The 25308-nt window shown below is 38.8% G+C and overlaps 1 protein-coding gene across 5 annotated transcripts in view; it reads right to left on the reverse strand.

Moving 5' to 3' along the window:
- Positions 1 to 19776: 19776 nt before the first annotated feature.
- The window catches only part of pard3bb (par-3 family cell polarity regulator beta b), a 305177-nt gene continuing 299645 nt past the window's right edge, over positions 19777 to 25308 (reverse strand). For all 5 annotated transcript variants that reach the window (XM_089133316.1, XM_089133317.1, XM_039683213.2 and 2 more), the window contains one exon: positions 19777 to 21189. In XM_089133316.1, coding sequence (XP_088989442.1) covers positions 20835 to 21189 — 355 coding nt within the window. In that variant the 3' untranslated portion in view covers positions 19777 to 20834. The remainder of the gene's footprint in view (positions 21190 to 25308) is intronic.

Here is a 25308-nt window from a genome sequence, read left to right on the forward strand (position 1 = left end):
CGGGGAGATTGAACAACATCAGCTTGTGTTTTGTTATCAATAGCTGTATTCATGCTGACTACAAGGCTTGGTGTACCCGGCTACTACTGGTGTGCTGCCCTGTAGGGTGGGCTGGGATGGGGAGTCAGATAAGATGGGCATAAAAAGGCCAATTTTCAGCCCTGTTTGCCAGGCAGGTCAAGGATGCTGTTTGTTTGAAGGAGGGGTCACTCGTCTGTTGCTGTGTGGACACAGGAACACAAAACAGAGCCGCCTCTGTCCTCGGGTGTTTGGAAAAGATCTCTTATCTTTCTTGGTTTTGCAATTTGTCCAAGCCCAAGTAGTTCCAACCTGGATGACCTCCTAATAGAAAGCACATGGAATTTATTCTCACCTCTCAGGCATTGCTCTATGCTAAATCTTTGAAAAGCAGTCCTTGAAACCCAAAATCCTGAAACACTATTGGTAGTAGGTGTCTGGATCAAATGAGCGGTCACATTTGGCAAACTTTTGCTTTTCTCCATTGTCAGCAATCTCTAACGACGATCAATCAACCTGTCAAGGTCTTTCGGTTTTCCTGCAGTTTCGAAAAAAAAAAAAACGGTTTTAACCCCCCCCCCCTCCCTTTCTGGTGATTAGCATTAACACTCTACTTACTGAACTTAAGACTGTTCAGCAATTGGAAAAACATCTATTATGCATTCATTAGCACTGAGGCGCTGCCAAGAAGTGGAACTTCCTATATTTATACCTTGTCACTAACTATTTGTAACACGAACATGGAGGCAAGTGCTACATTAAAATTTTAACCATAATCAACATTTAGGTCAGTCTCTACACAATTATAAAATCAAATTTTCAACAGGGTTGAAGAAAAGATACATAAAACACCATTTCAACATTAAAAGTGCATTATATAGTTCTTTAGCAAATTAAAGGTATTAAAGGGTCACAGCACATCTGGAAAGATGAATGTGTATTTAAAATGGGCAATTTATGTAGAAGAAATGTGAAATTATTTTTGAATTTGGAGCTTTCTGGACTGAGAAAAGGCAGAAAATGTATTTTTGGCTAATGTGGATGAAAGACAACAACTCCCAGAATGCACTTGCTTCAATTCCCTAGGAGGCCACACGCCCTAAGTCTGCCCGAAAATATGTTTCGAGATCGCCCAAAATGTCCGGGATTCGGCTTTTGCGTTTTACAGTCGGCATTCATCATGTTTACTGTGGCGAGTGAGGGGCGCGTGGAGAACGACGCGAGGCCGGTGGCGTGATTACCGATGAGCGACCCCTGTGAGACGTAAGTTACCGGTTTCGTATCTCTCACAGATGAGCGGGAATTTTCTAAGCAATGTTAAAACACACATCAACCGATCACTCACTTTTTTAGCATTCATGTAAACACTACATTCAGATTCACCAATCAGAATGAAATCAGTTAGATTCAAAACAAAAGCTGTTTATGTAAACAATGCATGGTGAGTGCAGAAAGCAAAAGCTGAATCCCAGACATCGACGGCCGGACATGTCCGGGAAAAAGAGGACAGTAACCCCTAAAGTTACTACTCAACTTTCTCCACAGAACAAGAGCATGGTAGCTTAGTTTCCATAAACAAAATATAAATATGGCTGACACTATGTGTAATCCCAATCCTCCATAACGCATCCATCTGCATATTCAGTACCTTTGTCCTTATTTTCAAAAGGTTTCTGCCGGTGAAATCAAACACACTAGCACTTATCTGTGATAGGTCTGCTAGGCGCATTAGGTCCAACCCCCTATGGGCGGGTTTGAAAGGGTGGGATCTAGTGCTTGTAGTCTTTACAGAAATCCCCCCCTCTTACACTTCCTCCTGACGTAATATGGCGATTTTTGCTTCATTGTAGGAGGAAGTGAAAAAGGTAAATAATGGATTTCTCTCGTCTCAGGGGAAATGAGAGAGTGTTGCACGACCATTCAATAGTATGTCTGGGTTTCTAACAATGGAAATCTTAATGCAAATGAGTGGAGTGTCCCTTTAGTACAATGCCACTATGGTGTTAGACGCATGCACTACCATCTATCGACGAGAAATATTTGTTCGTTTTCTGGCTTCTAATCTTTTCTTGGTTCTTTGGGCTTACAGGTACTGATTCTCCCATTGTCTCAGCAGGTACAGTAAGTGTGTTCCGTCTTAATATCTCCAAATAACACTGCTCAGTTATAATCAAGTTTTTACATAGACGTTATCAAGATCTGTAAGTCAGACTTACCCCCAAAAACAGAGAAAAATAACAGAAAAGACTGGTGGGTTTTTTACGTATTTACATGATATTTAAAGAAAAAAAACAATGTTTTTCCCCACCTGAAATCAAACGTTTAAAGTGTGTGTAAACATACTTAACATAATAATTCTGTATTTGTACTGTCTGGGTATACGTTACACTTTATGGGTTTAGTTTTACTGTTTGTTTTAAACACATTTATTTTGAACACTCAGGTCTCTAGGTAGAGGTTACAGTATAATAAATAGAAGTCCACGCAACTATCCACAGGTCTTAGGCTATATGAAATGTCATGGAGAAATGTCACAGGTACTACTGTTAGATAAGCCAGACAATCCATGGTCCCTATCTTTCATCAGTAGTAGGAGGCTTATTAAAATGGCGAAGAATCTGAGGCTGATTATTAATACACTTTTTCTTAATTGATTGGTGTTGCCATGGTGAACTCTGGACAAACCGTGAGCAATCTTCAAACCTAAATTTGCTTTCAGCAATTAAAACTAAACATATTCAAACACACACACACACACACACACACACACACACACACACACACACACACACTCACACGCAGAACAATTGAAACACTCTCACTTTGAGCAACAAAAACACCACAGGCCCTCCCCCTCACCTTCTCTTTAATGAACGTCATCAAGGGGGTAGAGCAGTGCCAATATTTTAAAGGTCTTTTCAATAGTTCCATCTCCAACTGCATGCGATTAGCTGTAATTAGCTTATGCAGATTTTGTGTGCAGCTACATGCAGATGTTTAGAGGAGGTTGGGTGCAGCTGAGACTGATGTGCTGTGTTATTTGATGGTAGAATGACCCATCTGTGTCATATTCTCTTATTCCAACTAGACTCAATATCAGGGCCTCAAATGTTTTGGGAAGCTCTCGATACATCAGCAAAGCAACTGAGGTGCCTGGCTCATTTTCTTCTTTAAAGTGCCCCTATTATGCTATCAGAAAGGTTCCTAATTTTGTTTTGGAGGTCTCCTACAATAGGTCTACATGTATCAAGGTCAAAAAATACTTAAATTTTCTCATAATATACATCGCACATCACCTCATTTCTCGAAGAGTCTGAAAATGGTTAGTTCGAAGATAAAACTCTCTAAAAAAACTCCTTTCTGACAGCCTGCTGTGCTCTGACTGATTCTGTTCACTTTTCATAATCAACTACTTTAAATAAAATAATTCAAATTTACAACAAATATTGCCCTGCAATGCAATCTGTATGAAACCCTCCTGCCTCAGTTAATTATCGTTAACGCTTTGCATATACGTTAATGTGCTGAGGCCAGCTCCAAACAATTCATGTCCATCAACATCCCACGTTTTTTAAATTCAGAATAGACTAACGCCGTGAAACAAATTGTTGTTGATATAAGTGCAATAATTCCAAAGAATGTCAAAAAAAATGAGTGGTATGAAGGATGATCGTCTTACCACACATCCCTTTTGTCAGCACAGTTTAGGTTTAGAGTCATCATTGTGACCTTTGACCTTTCCCAGCACACAGTCTGAACCAGTGTTTCTCTGTTATTCCTGGTGCTTCAGTGAAGCAGATCTGATAATGGGCCAAGTTGGACTCATACTGGTTTAAACTGGTCACAGCCCAGTGCATTTTACTGCCTCTAACTCATCACCTGTGGAGGGTTTACACAGCAAGCTTTGAAATGAGCTAGAGCGGACCATGTGGGTAAAGACTATGAAAGCCAACAAAGGTCATTTTGTGAGATGAGGAAACCAGCCCATTTGTATGGGAACTGACCACCACATATGACGCTTGAGTAGTCCATGTGACTGAATGCTCTTGGCCATCCAGAAGGGCTCAGAAACTAGCCTCAGAAAACAAAACTAGGGTTCATTGATAAAGATGATACAGAAAGGATGCATTATGATTAATAATAATAAAAAAAAAAATATATAGAAATTTACTGTTCTCAAAATTTGTGCCGAAACATTGCCAAAACAACGTGCTGCACATAATGCAATGTCATAAGCAGTCTTTAAAGTCACGCCTGCCAGATAGATTGCCTGGTAGCCACCAGCACTCCTCGCTAATCCCTTGCTTTCCCATCAGGAACTTCAGTTCCTTTAACCTATTGCCTGGACTCATTTTTGCTTGATCACTTTCACCTGTCTCTCATTATCTGGTTTAGCTGCCAATATAAGCCCTGTGTTTTCAGTCATTCTTTGTGAAGTCTTGTATGGGTCAATACTGCATCTTTGAGTGCTGTATGGTGTTCTTGTGTCATGGTTTTTGATCTCCTGCCTGGTTTCTTGGATTATCCTGTTTTCCTCTGTTTTTCTGCCATGTTGTGTTTTTGGACAACGCATTCTCATCCTTTAGTGTCATATAGAACGCGATATGACAAAACGGCGCTATATTACGCACATGGCACCCGTTATCGTTAATATAACACACGCTGTGATGGTTAGGTTTAGGTGTGGGGTAGGGTAGTCTCATATTACGCTAAAGGATTTATGACGCCTTGGGTTCGCTTGTCATATTAACGATAAAGGGTGCCACGTGCGTAGTATGGTGCCGTTTTGTCATATAGTGTTCTATGTGACGCTAAAGGATGAGAACGGGCTGTTTTGGATTATCTGCACTGTTTTTTTTTTTTTGTTTGTTTTTTGACTATTTCCTATTTTATGGTTTATGATTCTGGATATCCCCAATAAAAGCTGCTTTTGACTTCAATCCAAGTCTCAGAGCAGTTTGTGATACTAAAAAATATTCTATACATTTTATATAAATCTTTTAAATGCTTTACACTAAAATCCAAACATTTAAAATGACTAAGATTGTTATTTCTATCAACAAAATAATTATTTCTTTTATATTAGAGTAAAAGAGGTGAAAATGCCTGAATATTAAAAAAAAGACTCACTATAATTTATGATATTTTATGACTAAAACAAACAAAAAAAAAAACTGATGATGACTGCTTTCAATGTATTTTCCCATGACCTTCCAGACAAAATGTACCGTTTCCCCCCAATAGGGTCAGGTGGCACAGAAAGTCTCCATTAGAAAAGCCAACTTTGTCAAGTCAAGTGTGTCTTTTCTAGCCTTTCCCTGGAAACTCAAATGGGGCAAAGTGATTTGTGTGTGTGAGACTGCGACTGGGCTGAGAGATAAGAGAGACAGCGAGAGAAAGAGACCTACTCGTCTGCTGACAGAGGAGTGAAGTGTCACAGTACGGCCTGGTTCTCTCAGGACAGGAAATGAGGACGGGAGGGGATCCGAGACATTAGCACGCACAGTGCTGATTCACGGCAAATTTCACCGCTGTCTTCCTCTAGTGCTGATAGCGCTGCAGAATAAAGTACTTTCCTGACAGCGTGCAGGGCCTGGGATGGCTGGGTATGCAAGCAGATATGTCTGTGCCAGAACACAACCTATGCTGCATGGGGAATTTGGGACAGAGAAGCCTCAGAACTTCTTTGGCATGAAGGCAGAGAAGCACACAGTTTAACAGAGTGTTATTCAATGGGATAGACTCAATCAAAACTTTATTTATCAATGGTGGAAATTGTTCAGACGTTGTTAACATGGACTAACAGCGCCGGGAATACATCACAAGAAACTGAATAATGCCAGAGGCTTGATATGATAAAGCAACATTTTCAGAACAAAAACAACTCAACCTGGCATGACCAACACAAAGCGATAATCACACATAAATAATTTACTCTCATTACAATCTTCGTTTTGGCAATATTTGGCAATATTTTTGCTAGTGTGGCAATACGATTCACAGTATTAGTTGATGGATATAATGTTGCAGCCTGTATGTATAATATTGTGTTGCACAACTCCAGCAAACTTATTTTCTGTTTACAATAAAATACTTCATAATATCATATAGCATACTGTTTAAAACTTTGGGGTCGGTTACAGTTTTTAATGTTTTTGAAAGAAGTCTCTTATGCTCACCAATGCTGCATTTATTTGATTAAAAATACAATATGAGCAGTAATATTGTGAAATATTGGTACAATTAATTTGTTTTCTATTTGAATGCATTTTTAAATTTTCAGCATCATTACTCTTCAATGTCATATAATCCTTCAGAAATCATTCTAATTTGCTGATTTAATGCTTAAGAAACATTTTTTATTACCAATGTTGACATTTTTTTTTAAGTTTAGGTTTGAAAGTTATATAGAACAGCATTTATGCATATTATTTTGTAACAGTTTAATGTATCCTTGCTGAATAAAATAATTAATTTTGTTCTAAAAATAAAATATATTGCTTGCCCCAAACTTTTAATCTGTAGTGTAAATGTGAATTGATTGTTATAATTAATTTATTTAGAAAACCAGATTGTGATGGTATAAAGATGCTAATTCATTTTTTTTCCTACTTAAATTCTTAATTAATTCAAAAACCAAACCCGAAGTAATTCATTAAAAATTGAGTGCATTAGCAGACCAATATTCAATCATTTGCATAAAACATGCCAAGTTGAAACAGCAAGCCAAATGTAAACCTGCAGAGGAGGAAAAAAACCTTCTGGAAAAACTTTCACACTTCGAACTACAGCAAAACATTGTAAATTGGCAAACTACAAGGTGTGTAATATTGTGTGTGTGTGTGTGTGTGTGTGTGTGTGTGTGTGTGTGTGTGTGTGTGTGTGTGTGTGTGTGTGAGATAGAGACAGAGTGTGTGGGTGTGCATGTGTGTGCGTGCGTGTGTGTGTGTGTGTGTGTGTGTGTTCAAACATTACAGATGATGAAGCTATCACTCATTTGGCTGGTAAAGAATAATTCAATCTCTCAGTAAAGTGCTAAAAATGAGAGGGCCACTCAAACAAAGAAAACACACTCAAGAAGAAAATCCAATTGAGAAAATTGGTGAGGACTGAAAAAAAAATGTCTAAGGTGAGAGTAAAATAATAAACATGACCCTGTCGTTTATTTTTACTTTAGACCTCAATTAAGTCTAATTGCATTTTTAATGAGGGTGACATTTTTCAGGCCTAATGAGACTTGCAGAGGTGAGGGCCCAGTGCCTCAAGAACTCTCTGTGTGTTTGCTGTTGGAAACCTCATACATCTCCCCTTTCTAAGAGGATTGTGCCTCTCTCTTGCTCTCCCTGCACTCTCTCGAAGCAATGTTTGTTTAAAATTACAAACCTGGAATGTTTCAAGGGCATTAGGGATGGCTTGTAGAGTAACCAAACACCCAGTAAAACAGATCAGCAGACTGTCTATGCATTGATAAAAAGAGAGGGCGAGATTTCAAACATTCTTTAGACTGTGAAAGAGAGCAAATAGGGGAGAAGAAAATAAAAAAACGGCATTAGGAGTTAAACTGCTCATAAACGAGAAACCCGAGATGCTGAAATGCAATCTGTGTCCAGGTGATAATCATTTCTCACAGCTCGGGCGTAATTACTCACATCATAGAAGGGTCATACGATCCAGTCCTCTGAGGAACGTCACATGGGCATTACACTGAAACATAAGAAACCCAAATAACGGTCATGAGTTGCTAGGGAGACATACTGAACAGTGAGACATTACACTTTTAATTCATGACTGGAGAGAGGACAGGCAGCTCTGTGTGAGTGAGTGAAGATCTAACGGAGGAAATCAGCAACTAGAACAGTCCAAGGAAATATATGTATTGCTCTGATGTTTCTCATTTCCTGTACTAACATCAGAACTTATCCATTGATTTAGACACATTAGACACTTTTTACAACCTCAAAGGTTCATTTTACGCCGGAGTTCTCCTTTAAGATGATAGCGGTATAAAATAACTTTGGTCCCACTTTATATTAAGTGGCTTTAAGTACTACTTACATTGAAAAATAAGTACAATGTACTTATTGTGCTCATGTTGTATTGTAAAACACATTTGGTGCTATTGGGGTGTGATATAGGTAAGGTTAGAGACAGGTGTGGTGGTATGGGCAGGTTTAAGGGTAGGTTTAAGTATAAAGGATGGGTCAGCTGTGTAATTACAGATGTAAGTACATAAATAAGTTACAGCTGTAATTACATGCTGGTATTTTTTAAATATAAGTACAATGTAAAAACATGTACACAATAAGTTCATTGTATCAAATTATTTGTTTCAATGTAAGTACATAGTACTTAAAGCCACTTAATATATAGTGGGACCCATAAGAGATTTGGGTAACACAAGTCATTTAATTTGATCTAGATTCCTTTTAAATACCAAAATTGTTAAATCGGGGCAAAATCTTATTGACGTTGGGGTAAATCTGAAAAGCATGAGAATCAAGCCTAAAGACTGGTCCACATTAAAATAGTTTTAAAATCTCCCTATGACCAAGACAGCACATCACACACTAAAAGATTTCATTCACAGACAACCAGAGTCCCCACTGAATACGGGAAATCTCACAAAATCTCTCACAGTCAAATGTGACTTTAGAAGTCGTTTTATGTAAATATGCTGGATATTTACCATGTGATATTGGTGTGGCCCTGACGTTCTTCCGAGCAGATTCAGTCATAAAACACCTCACAATACACAGGAAAATCTGATGAGGTAATCTGTAGAACTGTCAAGATAATCATAATTGTCAGAAGGGGAGCACTGGGTCTAAAATCATCCCGATTACCTTGTAGTGTGTGGGTGCTTAAATCCCCACACCTTCCCCATTTAATCTCATTAGTTTCAGCCCTGAACCTGGGGATCCACCATTTTGTGCACATTTTGTTCTTCTTCCTTATTTAACACACCTGATTCAGATCTTCCTAACCTTGTTAGGAAATGTCCATGAACTAAATTGTGTCAGATACGAGACATTACAATATGTGCAGAGCAGTGTGTCCCCAGGACCAGGATTGAAAATGGTCTATGACAGGGGTGCACAGTCCTGGAGATCTACCTACCTGCAGAGTTCAGATCCAACACACCCGTGTGTAATTATCAAGCGCTTATGACTTATTATAGGGAGACGAGAGGGTCTGTGGCTCTTATTCATTAGAAAAAGTGTAACGCTAACTTGGATCATGTGAGGCACCTCCTCCTATCATATGGCAGTGACGTCTGTCCTCCACTATAGTCAGTCACAGTTTATGTTACACACAGTTTCTTTTTGGATTAGAGTTTTTGTCTTGCAAATATTCTATATGTGATGTTATATTGCTAGTAAATGCACAGTAGGACTGCAATGTGTGTGTGTTTTACTGAGCGGTAAAAAGATTAGAAAAAAAAAACAGATTACTTGAATGTACACTACAATGTACATAAACCAAATATAAGATGAGATGTTTTTATAAGATTAGATGTTATATAACCATTTATAAGATTAGATGTTTTATAAGATTATATGTTATATAACCATGTATAATTTTAGATGTTGTTATGTACTTTTCTAATAGAAAGCACAAAGTAAAAATAACAATTCGGGTTCATAATGAAGAAATAGAGGAGATGGATGGGTTTAATTTTGAAGATTGTTTTAGATTCACAAATTAAATTTGATAAACATAAAAAAAGCTTTCAAAAATGGTAAGGATTAACCTAAATAGTTTTAAAATTATTAGACAATACTTAATTAGGGCATTTGTACTGTTTGTTATTACAGTTTGGACTCAAACAAGTGAATCACTATTTAAAAAAAAAAAAAAAAACTTGAAATGTTGTATAATCGGGCACTAAACATATTGGATAAAAAGCCAATTAAATGGCAACACTGCCATATTTTTTTAAAAAAAATAAATATGCATAGTTTTACAAAAAAAAAAAAATGTCATAAATAAAAATTGATTTTTAAATGTTTGCACAATAGGGCACTGTCTGTTAAAGAAACAGGATGATACAAGTTGAATCACTAGGAGTACAGCAGGTGCGAATTGTATAGGATTGATGTTGCCAAAATGAGATATAAAGTCTTTTACATTGAAAGTAAAGTGGTGTTTCAAAATAAACCAGAACTGCACGCATATTTAAATTTAATGAACGTTTGTTTTAATTAGTTATTCATGCCAGGGTTGGAAGCATCCTTAGGTAGCCTACAGTTCATTTAGGTATGTTATGTGTATGTGTATAAATTACATGCTGTGTTAGTTTTATTCTATGATTAGAAGGTTTTTTTTTTTTGGTTTTTTTGTTTAGAAAAGCCTTTAGGGATCCGAGATGCAAATTAGCTTATACTCTCGATGTGCAATCCATATTTTCTAGTTTTCGACTGGAATCATGTTTTTTTTTTTTTTTTTTAAACTTAATACAATAAATACATTTGAACCTGTTCATTAAAAAACAGCTTTATTGGGCATACATAGCATGTAATATAATTGTTGAAAGTATACATTTGAAGAGTTCAGATGCAAAAGCCTCTAAGTGCCATTTGAAATTTTCTTCTAAAATGATCATTTTTATCACGCTTGTATATTTAAGTTCAGTAATTTCACTTAAATGGCAATGAAGATTACCTATTAATTGTCATTTAAGTGAAATTACTGAACTTAAATTTACAAACTTGATAAAAATGGTCATTTTAGAAGAAAATTTCAAATGGCATTTAGAGGCTTTTGCATCTGAACTCTTCATTTATTTATTAAAATCTTTATATTTTGTTGACCTTCATTCATTAAAAAGCATTATCATTATTATTTTCCCCCAACAAGCCCCCAAGGTATTCCTACCCATCCTGTGAGCTTCAATAGGCTACAGCAGATTTATTTCTGAATAATCTGTAAGAACTTTCAGACAAAAACAGGATCACAAACATGTAAGTTCAGCAAACTTCCCTGTGAGATGCAGCACAGCGACATATGGGCCCTCTCCAGGGATCCAGGATAAACTGTGCTGCAATGCCTCCAACTCAGACCTGCTAACTGAAACATGCACGTTAACAGCAGGAGAGATGGGTGGCGTAATATGAGAGAGAGAGCCAGAGAGAAAAGAACGCCAGTAAGTCTAAGCGCCGCAGTGCTAGGTGTCATGTTGTTTACATTCACTCGGACACGGCTCTGCGTGTTCTCACCACATATCTCTCTGAGTCAACAACAAGATGGAGCAGTCCCATGTCGCACAGTGTTTCACTTCATCTGTCTAATTGTTTAAAATCGGCCATTTTCCTTCTCCAAACATGTAAATTAATCTCTTTGAAAGGGGGTTTTGAGAGATGAGCTCTAAAATACACTCAGCCAAATGGACTAGACCTGTTGAATGCCCATTACAACCAAATTCCACCAGTGCTGTTATGAAACCGAGTGACACTAATTTCTGAAATATTGTCCGCAACCTATTTCTAGCTTTTTTCCCCACTGGCATGGACTGCAAATGGATATCAGAATACAATAACGATCTGTCTGTTTGGTTTTGCAGAAAGGAATGTGTTTAAATATGCCAGGATATAAACATTTTTCAGATTTTGAGCCAGTTGAGCATTTATGTAAGCAGGAACCAATTATACTTTGCTGCACAAACACTCTGTCTTGGTGTTCTATAGTCTGACACTTCAGACACACTGAAATTGCATTCATACTCCAACTATTTTGTATTCCTGTTTTCCACACCATGTTCCAACATGAGCTCACCACACTATTTGCAAAGAGGACCGGAGAAGGCCAATATTCTTGGCCCTCTCAGCCACCAATCGGGCCAGAGAGATCTGACCCACGATGCTGTGTAGGAGGTTGCCATAGAAACTGTTTATGACAAGATGGCAATTGCCGTCAATGATATTTCTAAGGACACCCTGCTAGAAACCCCCCAAACCCAGCTCAGGAAGTGTTATCTGTACACGTTTTAACCAGAGAGGATTTAAATTTACACCCTGTTAGCAAGCAGGATAAGACTCTCCAACAGAGCGGATTAATGCGGAGAGTGCGTGAGAACGACAGAGACTTGCGCCGTCTGGCTCCCGCACGGAAACACGTCAACACCATCCGTTACCACAACGACTCCATCTCCTGTTCTCTCTGCGGTTTGAACTGAGCCAAACCGACGGAAGGAATTTATCCTTTTATTTTGCCCATTTTTTATTTAAATATGTATTTATTCCGTTATCACGAGGTACCACAAAACAACACATGTTGGTAATCTAGGCTGTAAATTATGTGGTGTAAAATCCCTTTTCTGCATTTTCTCACCCAAATAGCTGTGTGAAGAACGTAAGCGATCTTCCAGTGGCGTAAATTGCGCGTTCTCTGAGGGTTGCTCGAGAGCTCTGTATCTGTGAGGAGCAGATCTAAATGGCTTTGCCTTTTCAAATCACTCCGCTTGGACACTTCAGTGGTTTTGGATTAGGCTTCAACTTCCCTAATGCAAAACCATTTAAATGCTAGCACATGTCGACGCAGACTATTTACACCGTCACTAGCAGCTGAAGAAATTCCAAGCTTTTTCTTCAAATAAAATTTACTCTCTGGAAATGAATGCCTTTTTGACAGTAATTGTGAGATTCAAGTACAGGAGTACGCAGACAGAATGCTCCCTAGACAGCAGTAACTGGGTGCAAAAACAAAGCAATTAGCTGTAGGCTCCAGTTGGCGAAGCGTTGCTCTAGTTGCACCGTGACCGTGACGTGCGTGATGCAGAATGGAGCAGAGAAGAGTGCTGTGATCATGGCAGTAATATCCAATCAGCCCAAAGACATAGATAAAAATCTTTGTCCTGTTCAGGATTTCCTGGTTTTAAGAGGCAGATACTTAAATGATCCCAACATTTAAAAAACTGGAATGCTTTTGACGCCATTCATTTGCTTGTATAGCTCAAAATACAAAAGCAGATAACATAAAAAAAAACGTATGCATTTAAACATTTATTTTGTTTAACTTGCTATGATACACTTTAAAATAAAATTGTTGTAGAAGAATTTTATTCACACATAAGTAGCTAATAAATGTTTAAATCACAAACAAACAGCAAATAACACATTGGGCCCTACTTTAACCATCTAAGCGCGTGGTCTAAACCGCAGGGTGGAAGTGCACTTAAGGCGTGTCCAAAGATGTGCGCATGGTGTGGACCCGCTTATAGGTGCACATTACTAACAGGTCTTTTAAATAACAAAAAAAAAAATATATATATATATTGCGCCATTGGCTTTAGACCAGGTTTCAGTTTGTCAGTGATTTCAGTTGGTCAATGGCGCAGTCAATTTCAGTTGCCTTAAGATAGCAACGCGCCTGGCGATAACAATGCGCCTGAACACACCTCGTTTTCAGACCATGGGTGGAAATGCACTTGCTATTTAAATAATGTGGTGCAGGAAGTAAAAATGCTAAGTGCGTCAGGCTGAAACTAGTAAAAGACACTTGCATCATGCTTGGTGCTGCATTGCGCCGGGTGTATGATAGGTCCCATTGAATTAAACATTAGAAAGTAAAAATCTGAAATAGCATTTTTTTTTTTTTTTGTAAAAAAGAGATCAAGTATTGAATCTTACACAAAACTGTGCACTGTTAATCTAAACCAAAGGCTTCGCCAAATACGGTCTTATCATTGGGAGATTCAAGGGTCAGTGGCTCTACCATTGGAGAAAGCATATGGCTAACTTGGATAACCAATCACATTACAGTCTTGACGTCATTGAATTTCAATCATAGCTGCGCAACAGACGATCCGCAGGGTGCAGTACATAAAATATCATAAAACTGTAGCAATAATTAAAGACAGAAAAGATTAAAGAAAAATAACATCATACACCACAACAACAATCAACTCATCCATCATGAAATTAGTAGGGGTTTAACAAATCTTTTATTTGCCTTGGAGCCTGATCATGCAGTGCTTTAAAACAAACAGTAACACCTTATTTTGGATTCTATATTTTACAGGGAGAAAATGAAGAGATAACATTACAGATGTTATATATGTGATATCCTGGTATTAGTTAAACATTTAGCTGCAAGGCATGCAACCAATGATTCACTTATGCCTAAATATAAGGCATTACAATAGTCCAAGTGTGTAGAAAAAAAGCATGCAAAAATAGTCTCCAAATCTTTGCTTGAAAGAAAATGATGTGATTTGGCCAAAACATCCGTTTCTCCAGTGACAATTCTTGAGCCAACGTAGCGACGATTTCCAATGGGGAAAATACATCAAATTGGTAATCAAATTAATTAAATTAATTGGCTGAGGTTACACTGACTGTTTCCAGCACATTGCGTCCTTAATTAATTGAGGAAGCTATCGCTTCAGCATTTAAAATATACAAGGGAGATTGTGGCCTTATCTTAGTAATTTTGTGAAGAGCAAAAAACAGGAACACCTCTCAAAACACAAAAACAGGAAAAAGGAGGGATTGCCATTCTAACAATCAAGACAAGAGAGGTGAAGAAAAATGTGAACTTAGTGATTGAATGAATGAATCAGCCAAGAACAAACTAGATGAGATCAGACTTGATTTCTGAATACAGGTCAATTTGTTCCTGTTTCTTTGCATTTTGAGTGAATGAAGCAACTTGCCTCTGTGACTCTTTAGCAATCATCGGGCAAATTCCCTCACAAATAACATCAGCCTTGATGAAAGTGCGAGACGTGATGAAAGCTTGCTCGGTTTAGATGCTGAAAGTCAAGACACCACATTCATAGTCATACAACTATTTCTCCTTCTGCGATAAAGACCATTTCAAATTACTGTCTTCTCACTCACTATTCAGCTTGTTGTTGGCCAAATACTGTGTCTTAGGTTTTTCTCAACACCGGCCATGACCCTGGGGACTCTTTGGGTGAACCTGAATCATGAGACCCTTGGCAGCAAGCCTAACCACAGGAAGTAAAAAGCACAACAGCCTTCAGCTACTCTAGGAATGTGGGCCAACCTCAAGAGACAAAGGGAATATTGTATTCCTGAAAGGCCTAATAGAGAGGGAAATGAAACTATGCCAGAAATCTCGCTCTCTTTCCCAAGCTCTAATTCATTCTTGCTCTCTGGCCATTCCTCTGCACCCTGCACAATATGTCTAGGTCAAGAGTGGGCATGGCAGGGAACCTCAGCCAGAAGGGAAACAGCTGCTCCGGTGTTTGCAAGCACCATTAGACTGATACGAGGACAGGAAATGGAATTTATACCGGCCAGATGCAACTGCGCTTTAATAAGGCTGAGCCAGGCATCTTAATACTGTGTCTATGACCTTCATGGAGAATACATTTTCAGGGCTGTGGTATCAGTGATACTGTCGTCAGAACCGGTTTACACTCCTGTGAGCCTTACAGCGCAGCCATCGGCTCGCTATCAGGCCAGCGGCGTGATCGTGTGTTCTCCGTATCTCCAGGACTTCTGGGGTCTACTTCCAGAGGAAATGAAGGAGAAATGTGCATCAAGAAAGAGAAACAATGGTAACGTTTAGACAAAACGTTATGCCACAAAATTTTGCCCTCCATTCTTTTTGAAAATAAGTCTTGATATTCAATTACTGGAATATTTTTAACACAAATGTGTGATTTCTTTTTGGATTATTTTATCAAAAATACCTGACATTAGACCACAACTTATGTAGATATTATATTTATAATTTACATGAATTACTTTTTTGAAATAGTAGTTGAAATTAATTTTTGTTATGTTTTAGCTTACTTCAAGGGCATCCAAGATGTAGGCGTCTTTGTTTCCGCAGTAGTTTCAATTTTGATATTTTTTGGTCAAACCGTTCTTGTCTATCAATCATATAATGGAGGTCTATGGTCACCACCTCAAAGAGCATGCACAGAGAAGTGTGAATACTATTCGTTTTCTCACACAAACCGCTCGTTTTGTGTTTGGGCCATCAATGTGTACTTATATTTACAAGTCATTAAATCATGTTTAATTTGTACTTCTCTGTGCATGCTCTTTGAGGTGGTGACCATAGACCTCCATAATGTGACTGATAGACACAAACGGTTTGACCTCAATATATCAAAATTGAAACTACTGCGGAGACACAAAGACACCTACATCTTGGATGCCCTTGAGGTAAGCTAAAACATACCAAAAATTAATTTCAAACGGAACTATCCTTTTAAAGAAACATTATTATGTCCCGACACAAGGAAAAATACATTTACTTCTGAATGACATTTCGTCAACACCATGAGATATTTGTAAAATAATAATAAGGAAATATTTAAGTCAATCTTTATCTCGAAAATCCTTTCAACATTTCACCTTTTCAACAACGTACTGTAGCTACTTCATACAATAGATGTGTGATATTCTGTAGTAACAATTCAATATGGGGCTGAAAATCAGACTCAGAGCTTCTTGTGGTCTCAATTCATTCGTTCACTGAAGTGAATAGATTTATAAATATTTGACATTATTTTTGTATCGGAGACTGCAAAAAAGCACAAAAAACAACTATTTTGTGAGAAAATGGAAGAAGCAGGAGGTTGTACCCAAAGATAAGTGAATACCTCTGAACAAGTTGAACTGATTCAAAATAATTCCTTACGCACATAATCTGTTATTTTGTCAGGCTGTTTTGTTGCTGTACTCAAGAATCTGTGTCAAGTCAATGTGACTTGGGCTTTTGAAAGTGTTTGTATTTACTGAAATCTCACAAAAGACAAATGTAAGGTTTTAAGCATCAGTAACTACAGTACAAAAGCACCGCTGGCGACACTGAACATTCTGCTCAGAGCTTTGGAAACGTAAAAATGAGGGTTTTTATGCTGCCGTTAAGCTGTAAAGCTCGAACAGAGGGACGAGAGGAAGCAAAAACTCCAGACTGTCTGTCACAACTGTCATAAATCAGATTCCCAGCATGTATTCACACACAGACAAAAAGAAGAAAACATTCATACGCTTGCTTCTAATATAAAGTAAATTTCCAAAGGCACATAACAGTTCTCAACAAAATTTCCACTGTCTCAGAAGATAAAATCTTCAAACCAAAGAACTGCTTGGGTTGCAAATACATCAATCCAGACACTTTCTGATATTGAATTAGAAGGAGAGACAGATTGTGAGAGGGAGGATGAAAAAACGAATAGAACGAGAAAAAAAACAACGCTTCAGTATAACGTGTCTAACATTAAGCATGAGCCTAATCACCTTTTTTTTTTGCTTTATAAAATTAAATTAGTATCAAATTAATGACTCGTGTTAAAGAAATGATCCGTAGGCCTCTGAACGTGTGGCATGAATGACAGCGCAATAATTTGATCGCAGTGCGTCAAAGTCATTCTGCATATCTATGGGAGACGCTTCTTCACCACCAAAACAAGCAACTCGGACTCTCTCTCTTTCTGTCCTGTCAGCCATGACAGCGCGTGCAGCCACGCTAAATATAAATGTATAATTACAGCGGACTCAAATGCTAATTAAAACTTTGCCTAATAATAATTTTCAATAATTACACATCCCAAATGGATTCTGGGAGAGACCAACGTCTAGGCAATTATGGCGGTGTACTTTCTGCCTCTGAGATAGGCTAAATTAGCCATCCACACACAAGAACAACGAAAAACTCATCGCAAACCACAGACAAACGTTGAACAAATGATATGGGAAATTATTTTCCCATAAAAAAGGAGACAAGGACATGGAAACAGGAGAATTATCATTGTCATCATTATCATCATTTTAGATCACATTCCAATTGGATATAAAGACAATCGGATTTGGACAGACAGTTTGAATTTAGCCATAGTCAACTACTTTACATCAACATTTTAGCCATAGTCAATGCTTCATTTACTCATGTGACTGATGCTGTGCCTCTCTCTCAACCACAAACATTTTCTTTCATCAGTTTATGCACTCTTCTCTTTAACTTTTGGCAGTCTATAGAACTCAATTTTTTTTTCCCGGTGCGACCGATTAATACAACCATTTTTCAGCAGCCAAATTTGCGAGTCGGTTCAGTTCAGTGGCATTGTTTACATTCAGTTTCTCCAAAATGGCCGATTTCCAGATTGATGACGTGTAGTGAAAATCCTCTATAGCAAGCCTCTCCGAAAATCGCCTACCCGACCCTTAAGGGGGTCACACACCGGGCGCGCAGTGCCGCGTTGCGTCGCACCACGTCTAGAACAATTCACAGGTATCGCACACCGGACGCGCACATTCTATTCGCACGAGCTCAGTTTTGAATCAACTCCTGGTAGAAGTCAAGAGCTGCAAGATGAGTTTAAACTGGATGTATTATATATTTTTTATGTTAAGTGAATAAAAAAGCTGATTTTTGAACGTTATTAACCAAGTAAAAGTGTCTATCACCTTGTTAAGTCTGTTATTTTGTTGTAACGTTATCCGTTGTCTTGGCAACTATGTTAGTTACAATAGTATTTATTTAGCTAGCGTTTAGCCAACCTGAGTTTAAATATATATATGGAGCACCCCGATGATATATATATATATATATATATATATATATATATATATATATACATATACTTTCCAAATATGACTATTCAAGCTGTTAGGAATTAGGAAAATTAGGAATGTTAAATAGGCTTAAATGTATATTGCAGCACAGGGTGAAGTCAGTATGTACATTAACGACGATTTGAGACAAATAAATGCAAATTTAATATAAAACTATGCAAATGACGCTCGGTGGCGCGGCAGGGTTTTGAACACGGTCCTGAGCCGTAGCTGGGCGGCGCGGACAGACGCCGAATGACGCTGCCGGTGTGTGTACACACATAGAGAATAATCTGTTCGAATTTTGAAGACATGGCGCTGCGCAACGCGGCGCTGCACGCCCAGTGTGCGACCCCCTTTAATCTAGCCCACATTGGTGGAGTTTCACTTTTGTGCTTGCGAGGCACCTACCGGCAGACATGGGGAGGATGGGATTATTATTCAAAGCTGCAGTCCGTATATTTGGTTCCATTTTTTTCCAAAATACAAATTTGAGAAAATATATAACCAGCCAGTGTCGAAGTACAACTCACGTAAAGTTGATAATTCCATTATTGCTGCATTAGGGATTCCAATAATTTCAGTTGTATATTTGCACTTGGCTCTAAAATCTTACGGTGAATGTGTCGTCATGTATGTTGATTTCCTCGACAATTGAACATGTAGTGATTTCAGTACTGCTTGGTTGTTACATTGACCTTGAGTTGACAATTTATTGCTCAGCAGCCAATGGCGTGCATTTGGGATGGAAAAGGGGTTGTGGTTGTGAAACCTGCTTAAAAACATGTACGTTTTGTAATGTCATTTGATGCCACTAGTGGTCTCATATGACTCCCTTTAGCAAATGCCATTACACACACTAATATCTCTTTCTCTCATTCTCATTCCTCTTCTGCACAGAGCTCTAATTAATCCCGAGCAGATAATGTGGTGTGCGGCCTTTGTAATTATCACACAGAACTCTTCATTCTCCAATAGCCTGAATTTCATCTCAAATATAAAAATTGGACCATAATCACAGATGCATATCACCTCTTCATCTTAATTGATAATTACTGCTGTGTTAATTTGCAGCCATCTATTATCACACATGCAGGTTTTTATCAGGGGGCTGGGAGATAAAATTGAATCATACTGGAGGACTATTCATCTAGTTCAGTGATTCACTTCAGATATGCAGCAAGAGGTAAGTTTCAAAGTTTTAAAATGACAACTATGGTGACTAAATGTTTCAAATGCATATTTATTGAAAATGTGTTATATAAACGACAACATTTTATAGTATTAATGTATAAAGTGATACTAGGTGCACAGATCATTCTGTTTTGTAAAAAGTTACATAGACGGTTCACATGATTATTGCATTCAAAAATACTTATTTATTATGTTGCCTGAACTCTGAATGCAGAGAGAGTTTTGTGTACCGAAATACATGTGAAATCATTAAACATGAAATACTATCAAAAAAAGTAAAGAATCTTAAAACAAACCCCATTTTTGTAGGATAAAAAGGCAGGCATAGGTGTGGATTCAGGTGGGAACGCTGAAAGCCCAGGAAGACGTGCGGTTCTCATCCTTCCTCTGTGTCAGAGGTTCTTTTGACTCTCCTTTCCTTTTCCTGAAAAACAACCTCTTTTTCTTCATCTTCCTCTGTTTATATGACTTCACATTCAGGACAATTATCATGAGTGATACGATGTACTGTGGTATTTTTCACATAATATTCTCCATTTACTAAAATACTATGAAATATTATGAAATAGTTGTACTTTCTGTTTTGCATGATCAAATTTGTGTAAAAAAGTTAATATTCTACGCTGCAGTTAATAGTGACACATTGTTTTGCAACTCATACAGTGGCTTAATATCCTTCCAATAGAAGACTAAATTCAAATAGAGTATATGGAGTGCTCTAAAATAACGCCCTTTCATCCTTAACCGTGCAAGCAGACAAACATTAGAATACATATACCACAGTTTCAAATTACCATTGTAAAGATTGTACAATAATGTGCCAATAAAAAAATGGTGCTGGAATGTATTAATAACTGGATCTAGCCGATCATTTAAAGGCCAACATTTAACCTACAAACAAAAACATATGGAGAGACCGTCTGAGGGGGACTGAGCTACATTTGAATCAATGCTAATATGTAGCTTTGGCTATTGTTAGTAAAAAACACGTAAACACATTTGTAGGATAAATGTGCCTGTCCAAAATGGTGTGCACACTGGTGCTTGCTCGAGAAACATCGTACCCAAGGTAAAAAACAAAGGGTGAGGTTAAACAGCTGCCGTCATTGGACTCTTCTGTCTCGGGTCTGAGTGTCGTGCCTCTCCGTACGTATAGCGCTCTGGGCTGCTGTTGCGGTAGCCCCTGCGGTTCATGGTCTCGAAGCGAGGGCCTCGTAGGGGTATGGTGGGAGAAGGGGGCACATCCTGCCGGAGGGGGCCTCTCTGCTGCGGAGGAGGGTGATAGAACCCTGAGTCGTTCTGCCGAGGGTCCACCGGGTGAGGGTAGTTATCCCTGGGAATGTAGCTGGGGTGGTACCCTGACTGTTGGTTTGGGTAGTGCGAGGGCTCCCTGTGTCCGGCCCACGGTTGCATTGGATACTCAATAGGTTCGACTGGTGCTCTTCTGCAAGACAGGAAAGTTAAAGGAAATAAAGTTAGGATCTTGAAGAAGATGGTCAGTGTAAGCATGACTTTCCCATGATCAAACATGATTTTAACACACAATGAACACTGTTTGCATTAAGCAAGTGAGTGATCGAGAAGGTACCTATGAAGGGTGCTTCGAATTAGTCACTTGAGTTTCTCTGTTAGTTAGAATGCTACAGTACCTTAAATAGTAGCTACATATCAGTGGCGAGGCCAGGAATCTTTAAATGAGTGGACATAGGTCAAATAGGGTGGACCTTAAAGCCTACTCTTTACATCATTTTACAATACATGGGGATACAAATAGTTTGACAATTAAGATTAGATAAACGTGATTTATTGTAAGCCAAAATTTTCACAAAAACGACACAATGAAGGGAAATAATCATAGGTTGAGTGTGTGTAAAGCTGAGTCTTTCCCTGGACTAGCATGGAGTTGCTCAGTCAAAACACTACTTACTACTGCTTCTGATCATTTTTAGAGGAAAAGCTGATCATAACTGATGGTCTAGAATAGGTTTTCCCCCTAATAGTAGCATATTGGTAGCCTGGCAAGCCAGACCTATCAAGATGTTAGGTCTGGGAACTCACAATTGGCATACCTCAATCCGGGGGGCGGGATAAAAGGTTGTCTTTCAATATCCCTCTGCACGCCATAGGATAGCGCTAACCAACCAGAGCAATGAATGGCTGTGGCTGAGTGAGTCCCATGCATTTTCCCCATGGTTTTCCCTCCAGCGGAGCAAGTTGATATATTATCGTATCCGGTCGTCAAAACTCTGAACACATCATCCTTTATTAAGAATAACTTAAGTGACATTCTCTTAACTACAAGTCATCCGAGTCCCAGCCGAAGTCGAATCGAAAGACCGCTGATCGCCAGCAGCATCTTGTTTGTTTTCAAGTATCAGGGAAATCACCTATGGCAATCACGGCGCAGAACCGTCACAACTCTGCCGTCATTGTGTTAAGCCCGCCCACCAACTCTATACACGATGTGATTGGCCGGACCAGAGTTTGGTTTTTCCACTTCGAAAGCCAACGGAGAGTTGCTAGACCACACTTTGCAGCAAAACAATTTTTCCTGCCGCTAAGGTGCGTCTAGATTTCTAGGCTAGCATATTGGTGATTTGACAAATGATCCAGTTCGTATCTGTGTTTGCGCTCTGGAAAGCATCAAAGGTTTCTATTTACAACGTGCTTTTGTGTGTTGAGCAATGTATCCAGTCACTAGGAGCTTAAAGAGTTGGATCTGCAGGTTGTACAGTAAAATGCTGCAGGGATAAGGTGCCTGAGGTTGAATAGATAATACAGTAACCCCTAATCCGACCAGTGGCATTTTGTGGAGAGTGAGAAGGGACGGAGGGAGGGAGAGAGTGAGTGAGTCCTGATATCATGATCCTGTGTTACATATGCTGAGGCAAGCGTGACATACCAAGGGCCTGCAACATAAACATTTTAACACGTCTCAAGCAGATACAAATCTGGGACAGGGACTGACATGCGGTCAGGATCCCTGGAGACGGTAGACAGTCGGCCATCTCTGGTTTCCTCACACTGGCTGATTAGGGTATATTCTACGCTGTAAGGTGACACACTGCACCATAATTCAGCAAGGGGTCACCTTTCATGGCACAATTCGCATTTTTCCGGCTCTTGCGCTGCTTTGCTCTGAACACAGAGTTCCAGAGGCTTTAGCTGGCAGTTACATTACACCTCGGCTAAAAGACGGCCAGATTGAGGCCGATGAGAACGAGAGCGAAGACAAAAAGGCAGTGGGCAGTACGATCGCCCGCTCGCGCTGGGCTGCTGAATCGGCTTTCTTCCTTCCACACTTTATTTGATGATTATAAAGTTTAAAAGAGTTATTTGTAACATTATAAAAGTCTTTCCAGTCACTTTTAATCCATTTATAATCCAACTGATCCCAAACTTTTGAATGGTAGTGTATATATTTTAGCTTTATATACAGTATGGTGACCTATAGGTAACGATTAGTACGATCGTCGGCTTTTGCTGTAGTGCCGAATCAGCTGTCTTCCTTCCCCCCCTTCCCATTCTTGTCATACCTCAGGCTAGTATCAATGACAGCTTCGGCATGCCAGATGTCTTAAGGAGCCTGGATCGTTGTGTTCGACTTTCCAGACCATCCCCATTAACTTATTTACAAAGTACGTGTACGACGTGTCTGTGAACAAGCTTCCCGTCTGACGGCTCTCCGTAGTTTCAATTAGCTACTTTTAGTGCAAGACGGCCTTGTGTATGCGTTTCACACATATTGCGTTACTCCCACTGAATGTGCGTATCATCAGTCTGAATGCCCTTGACGGAAAGCGCACTCTTTCGCTGTGGTCTGGCTTCTCACTAAGGGAGGGTTTCCTGAAGACCTGGAGGGCAAGAAAACAGGCATTCCAAAAATCATCAGCATCCTCTTAATCTCTCCAAAGCTGTGACCACCCATACAGCGGGACAACTGGGCGTCTGGATTCACGTACTCCCTCCTGACCCTCTTAGTCAAACATTCGCATATCATTGGCTGTGACGTCACAGTCTCAACAGTCTCAGATAAGCAGTGTGTGTTAGCAAATTGGAGGCCAGTGAAGGCCAAAATCATCATCACTGCTAGAGATTATCAGCTTTACCACATGTGATGGCTTCATCCACCTGGTTCTGCCAGCTAACATCAAGTCTAGAACATTAACAATTAATCTTTCATGAACTTAAACCTATAGTCCTCCAACAAGCTAATACAAAACACATAGCCTACAGTGTTGATGAGGCTAGGACACAAGAGGCCTAATGGGGTGGAACATGTTCCACTGTGAATACAAGCAACAGCTGGGGAAACCAGTGGCACTGTCCATTTCACTTTCCATGAGCAGGGTACAAAATAGGGCCTGAAACTTTTTCTTTATTTAAATGGTCAGTGTATGGAGGTCCTTGAACTTCAGGAAATATCAAATGTTAACCTCAAAAGAGATTTTTTATGTTCTATAGGTTTTCCTATATTTGAAACACTGTTGTAATCAAATTTCTCCATTTTCCAAGTCATTTGCTTTATAAAAATGTTCATAAAAATGTGGGACATTTCTGGTGAAATTGTAATTAGTTAATATTCTATAGAATATGGCCCCTGTCATGCGCCCACCGTTTTTGGCTAATTTCACCCGGACGCAGTTATCGTTTTCACATCCTGTGCCATGTTGTTTAAATAGCAAATGCGTTTGTATTAATTTTAAATCTTTTTGTGTTTTCAACATTATACGTTAAGGGGTGCTGTTAAGGCATGATCATGATCATCAACATTAAACAGCCTATAAGTCAAAACCGCCTAATGAATGAAATGTCGACCCAGGATGGTGTATAGGACTGTGCAGCTTTGGGAATGTTGATGGACTTGATCTACTCCATCTATGTTTTGATCATCGTTCTGAAACCCTTCCAGATGTAGAACGACAAAAAAAAAAAAAAAAAAAAAAAAAAGATTTTCTCAGCTTTTTGCTCAAAATGTTGCCTTTTTTAATGAAACTTACCCACATTCAAGTGTTAATAAAGAAATGCAGGTTTGTTTGTTTAAAAGCAGAGGGTCTGTTCTTTCTTTTGATATAATGCTTATTCAGATATTCATACAACAAAATATTCTTGGGTCCATGAAACTTTTGTGAAAATATGAGGAAAGAGTTAAAATATTTTGTAGAATATATGCCCTACTTCTTTAATTTTGACCCCTCATGATGCCTCGCCTTTAAAAAAAAGAGAAAGCTGGGAAAACAGGAAGAGGCATCAAGTTATTTGGAAAAAGCATGTAGTCAGAGGATCAGTAAACAAGTAAGGAAGTTTAGAAACATTAAACCCATTATTTTCTAAGTATCTCATGGCAGTAAATTTACTATTCAGTCCGTGAAATCCTGATTTTTTCGTACTAAATGTGTTATAGTGGTATGTGGCCCACTGGGAAACATTTCCCTCCTGGTTTAAAGACTCTGGAGCTTGGTTGGGAATTATAAGACATTCTTAAAGTGGAGTTATTTAAATGGTTTTGGGGGCTCAACAGCTGGGAGCAGCTGTTTAGAGCACCATGGACCTTAGTCAGGGT

Source organism: Pimephales promelas, chromosome 7 (genome assembly GCF_988280905.1).
Source record: "Pimephales promelas chromosome 7, fPimPro1.hap1.1, whole genome shotgun sequence".
NCBI lineage: Eukaryota > Metazoa > Chordata > Actinopteri > Cypriniformes > Leuciscidae > Pimephales > Pimephales promelas.